The sequence below is a fragment of the Lineus longissimus genome, chromosome 6, assembly GCF_910592395.1.
Source record: "Lineus longissimus chromosome 6, tnLinLong1.2, whole genome shotgun sequence".
NCBI lineage: Eukaryota > Metazoa > Nemertea > Pilidiophora > Heteronemertea > Lineidae > Lineus > Lineus longissimus.
In genome coordinates, this window is record NC_088313.1 from 13,261,920 (window position 1) to 13,267,579 (window position 5,660).

Genomic DNA, 5,660 nt, shown 5'->3' on the forward strand with positions numbered 1-5,660 from the left:
CTTTGTGACCCATATTTGCACATTTTTGGTCGAAACTGATTAGTCACACTCTATTTTTTCGATTCCTTAAAATCTAATGTCTTACGAGCAATACGCCCTTCCCGCGCCTCAGTCGGTATCAAAGAAGTTGATGCATCATCAAGTTGAATGTTACCCTATATTGCAGGCCCTATTGTCCACATATTTAGCAAGCCAAATCTAGCTCACTGATCTGCACCGGACCTTTTAAACAGGAAATGAGAAGGTTCATTTTCATCGCCCGAGAAAAGGTAAAAGTAAGGCCTAATCGTTGGTCGTGTGAAATCCCCTTAAAAACCGTATGTACGTGCTGGAGTTCACTGGTTAATGATATATTTCACTCAAAGAACCGCTAATACGACAAGCATTCACACATAGTCCACAGTTACAGAGAAGCTAGTCTCTTTGAGGCTGATACACTGATTAGAAGCTTGGCGGCTAATGAGGTCATTAGTGTTGTCGAGGGCAACGAACTTAGGAGGCGAAACGACAGACAAGCAACCTTTTAACTGACTTCAAGGCAGATTCGATCGGTTTTTGTAGTGGTGGAATTGATCGTCTTCCTAACGCATCTTTTGTGTTGAGCAGTAGCGTGGTGGCTTAAAAAAGATATCGAAGATAAAATGTCCGTGCCGTTCCCCCAACGAGAATTGGGAATTTACACCATTTAGCAGCGGTCGATTACCACCGACCTGGACCGCCGATAGCCGCCCTTCAATCTATCTTGCGCAAATTTCAAAAAAATCAGAAATTGCGGAAATCCCTGCCAAGGCATTACGACTCCGTTCCTGCAAATAAAAACAGTATCGCCGGGCCACTCATGGTAGCTAGCCATGTTGAGAGATTTTTCAAGATGGCGGCAGAGCTAGTCGATCTTCAAGGACCGGTGTTAGTTTTCTTCGGATAACCCAACATAGCGAGGACTATCTTACCCGTTTTCAACCGGAATATAAACAACTAGAGGTGAGGAATCTAATGATGTCACAATGAGTTTTGAGAGCAACGCAGATCTCACGCCAGAAGGACTTTCAAGGGAGTTAAATTCTCCTTCGGTTTCCTCACAGGCATCCATGTTGTCCGACAATGGCGAAAGTGGCGATATACCCGCTGATCAGGCCTGGTACGGCCACTTTCAAGGAGAACTCTCAAATCTCCCTAAAGACTCGTACGTCGAAAGATTACTCGAGCTGACAGGAGAGAACACTGTGCAGATAGATCTGTTTAGATCATGGCTGTCCGATAAGGCTAAAGCAGCCCGGCCAGACGATTGTCCGACTTCTGAACCCATCAAACGCAAAAGCACCAAGGGTGGTGGGACCAAGCACGTCAAAAATGCTAATGACTGTTATTTGCTCCAGTCTTTCTTGGACGGGGCCACAGTTCACGATATTTATGAGGTTTATCGCTCGCATAGCAGAGGTTCAACCCCTGCGGATATCAATAGAAGGCAGCTGATCCTCGACCAAGCCATACGCCATGTCCGAATCGCGCCTGCCAACTCATGCGCTACCAGTGTAGATGTACATGAACAAGGTGTTGAAGTGGAAACCGATCAGGAAACCTCAAACATTCGCATAACCGCAAATACTAATCCAGTGCATGGCCCAAAGCTTCTCTCAATGGCGGACATTTGCGCGTGTGTGTGTAGGCTTGAAAATGACATGGCTTCTTTCAAAAACACTCATAGCGATCCCGCGCTTGAGCTCGAACAGTATAAAGAGCTTAATAAAGCAGTGTCACACGATTTTAATGCAAACAAAGTCAAACTTGCAGAACTTACTGCAACTGTCTCAAGGCTCGATGCTGAAAATGGTAACCTGCAAGCGCAGGTCACTAATCTGCACCGGGAAAAGGATGAAAAAGACCACGCAACTCTGAACGATCCGATCACCGATATCGTTGCGCTGAAAGAATCTGTGGGCTCGTTTGAGACAGAACTGAACCGAATTCGGGATAAAGTTACTGATTCTCAAGAGCCAGACAAAATCTCGAATCGAGGCAAAACGTTCGTTAAACAGACAAAATCCGATATCGCTTCCGTACTTGCTAGGATGGAGGCCTGTGAAGCAGCGTACGAAGGCCTTCAAGCTGCCCTAAAGGAGCACCAGCAGGAGTACTCCTCGTTAAAGGCAGAGTGCCACAAACTGCAAAGGGATCTCAGTGACACGCGTTCGGAGTTGTCGGATGCGAGCCGGAAACGCGAGGCCCTAGCTAAGGATAACGAGAGACTGCGGGGTAAATGTGAGACCTTTGAGAATCTGCCGAAAGAATTCAAGGAGGTGAAAATTGCTTTTGAGCGCATAAAGGACACGCGCGACTCGGGTGTGGCAAAGTTGCGCAATGACGTCAAACAGGTAAAAACGGACGTCAAAAACACCGAGACTATCTTGAATGAACTTGACTCTAAATTCAAAGATCTGCGCAAAGGGCTTGACGCAGTCAAGTCCAAGGCCTCTGATACCGAAAGGAAAGTAGCAAACGAATTGAAGTCCCAAAAGGATAGCTATGCTACTCGTACCCGCAATGAGCAACATAAGGATGCCAGCGCACAAACGGTCGCGGGAAACCAGCCATCCACTCGTGTCAAAGGCACTCAACCTCTCGGTGATGCATCAGCGGTCCACCATTCAGAACGAGCAGCCTTGGCCAGGAGGGCTGAGCAAGGGATCCTCCCGCCCCAGCAAGTTGAACGAATGGGGGCTCAACCCCAGCATATCGAACGGATGATCACCCCCACTACCCAGCAAACTGAACGAGCGGTCCCTCCACCCAAGCAAATTGAAACAGTCGTCTTCTCCAATCAGTGCATGGTAAAGAACAGACCGAACCCGGATATCGACTCTGGGGTAGATAGCTACAGAACGAACGAGCAGGGCTGCGGGGAATTCACTGGCGTGACCAGAAAACCTCGACGGCGGAGGGCGCCCCTATTCGTGGGGTTCATCTCGCCCCGGACCACCGTTGACTCAATACTTAGGTTCTTAGTTGGTCACAAAGTGATCGAGCCGCACGTTAGACTCATGAAAAGCAAAATTAGAGGCACCCAGTCAGCTAAAGTCATTGTTGACCTACAGGACAAGGACATGTTGCTCCATGAGGACTTCTGGCCAGCCGGTGTCCTCTGTCGGGAGTGGATGGATTAGACAATCGTTTCATGGATAGCTCGTCTCGTAACCTATCTCTTGCGTGCTGGAATGCGCGTGGCATAATGTCCGGGTCACTATATGTGGACAAACTGCTCACCTCCCGGAATCTCGACATTTTGGGAATCTCAGAACACTGGCTATATCCTGACTCGGCCCAGTTCTTAGAGTCCGTTAACAATGATTTTTCTGCTTATGTAGTCTGTGATAAAGACCTATTTATCTCCGATAAGGTGCGCCGTGGTAAAGGTGGTGTGGCCCTCCTATGGCGCAAGGATCTTACACCCTCTATCACCGGCCTGCACCTGGATAGCGATAGAACAGTGGGAATATCACTGAGTATTACGGGGTATAGGATGATCACAATCATTGTGGCTTACCTCCCAAGCTCGAACCACCCGGACGATTACTTCATCGAATACGTGGACTACTTATCTCAGCTGTATGATTACTACAGCCCCCTTGGTGAGGTGATCATCATGGGGGATCTTAACGTGAAAATCGACGGGACAAGGGTGCCGCTGTGCGTTACAAGTCGAAGGATACGCGCAATGAACGCCTTTCTTTCAAACTCTGGACTCATATCTGTCCCCGCCAGCAATATCTGCAAGGGCCCCACCTATACCTTTGATCCGTTCGAGGGGGCCAACAAAACCCTTATTGATCACATCCTAGTGAATGCTTCGCTGATGGAATCGGCTAGTGATTGTGTTATACTGCAAGAAAATGGCATAAACACATCGGACCATTTACCCATCTGTGCAGTAGTAAAAATGTCCCATACTGGCGCCTCAGACAACACTACAGCTCGGGGATTTCTAGTTGTGCGCTACAATTGGGACCGGTGCATAAGAGACAACTTCTGTTGCATAACTGACTACAGAGCAATACTCGAAAGAAACCTCCCGCAGGTCGATACGTCAACTGCGCGTACGCACGCCGAGATTGATGCACTGTATGAATCAGTAGTTCGCACAATGGTCACCGCAGCTGATCTCTCCATTCCCAAACGGAGGAATTCGCGTAAGAAGTGCAGACCAAACTGGAATGAAAAACTCAAGCCTGTCTATCAGCAAATGAAACAGGCACGCCACCTGTGGGTGCAAGCAGACAAACCCAGATCCGCGGACTCGGAGGAATTCAAATTGTACAAAGAGGCCAAACGGGCTTTCAGAGCGGCTCTGCGAAAGCAGAATGCCGACTTGGAGGCGAGTTTCTATGCAGAACTGGACGAGCTTGCCGAGGTAGACCAGGACAAATTCTGGAGACTGCTAAAAAGCCGTAAACTCACGCCAAACAGGCCCCCTCCCCCTATGCGCTTCAAAGGGGAAATGTTTTATGACACTTCGGACATCGCGAATAAGTGGGCCGCATATTTTGAAGAGCTTTATTCTCCGAAATGCGACCTGAGATATGATGAAACGTTTAGGTGTGAAGTAGACAGGTCAGTGCAAGACATGGACGAAAGGTCAAAGCAGATACAGATAGACGGCCTCGACCACCCTTTCTCTTTTGAGGAAGTTACGCGCGCGATTCGTGGACTTAAGTGTGGGAAAGCAGGAGGTCACGATTCCCTCACGAACGAACACATCAAATATGGAGGTCGCATCCTCCATACAACGCTCACAAATCTCCTTAACGTGATACTGACATCTGAGCATGTACCGGCCAGTGCCAAGAAAGGAGTTATCCACACTATACATAAGGGTGGGGGAAAGGATCGGGCCGAACCAGGGAGTTATCGTCCGATAACGTTGCTACCTGTTCTGTACAAACTGTTAGAAAAACTGATGCTAGAGAAACTGAATCGATGGACTCAAGACAACAATATAGCTTTCCCTAATCGCCAGCAAAGTGCCTACCAAAAGAAGCGCAGTTGTGTATCCACTGCCTTCGTGCTCCAGGAAACAATCCGTCACAATCTCGAAAGGAACTCGAAAGTGTACGCGTGCTTCTTGGATACATCCAAAGCCTTCGATACCGTCTGGCATAACGGGCTCTTCTACAAGCTTTTTAATTTTGGGGTGCAAGGCAAGCTTTGGCGCTTGACCAAAAACTGCTATGTGGATGCTGAAAGTTGCGTGATTGTCAGTAATACTATGTCCCCGTGGTTTGCGCTAAAACAGTCTGTCAGACAAGGTGGTGTACTCTCAACCTGGTTGTACCTACTCTACATCAACGAACTTCTTGACAACCTAGATCAGTTAGATGTCGGTGCTAAAATCGAAGACGTGAACTGTGGATCGCCTTGCCACGCGGACGATCTCACCCTGGTATCGCTCTCAAAGTTTGGATTAGACGGCATGATGGGGTGCTGTGACCAGTATGCAATTAAGTGGAGATACGACTACAATGGACAAAAGTGCCTGATAATAGTATTCGGTGAAAGCGTGAGACAGTGGGAAAGAACGAAGCCACTCCGCAATTGGCACTTGGGTAACAAACCCGTCAGGGAAACAGATGTTTGTGTGCACCTTGGGGTATCCCAGGATAAGCACT

General features: G+C 48.2%; 1 protein-coding gene across 1 annotated transcript; it reads left to right on the forward strand.

Annotated features, from left to right (window-relative positions):
- The first annotated feature begins 1,004 nt into the window (after positions 1 to 1,004).
- On the forward strand, positions 1,005 to 3,161 carry LOC135489992 (nucleoprotein TPR-like). The gene has a single exon (XM_064775635.1). It carries the CDS (start codon positions 1,005 to 1,007, stop codon positions 3,159 to 3,161), a length of 2,157 nt encoding a protein of 718 aa, XP_064631705.1.
- The last annotated feature ends 2,499 nt before the right edge of the window (positions 3,162 to 5,660 follow it).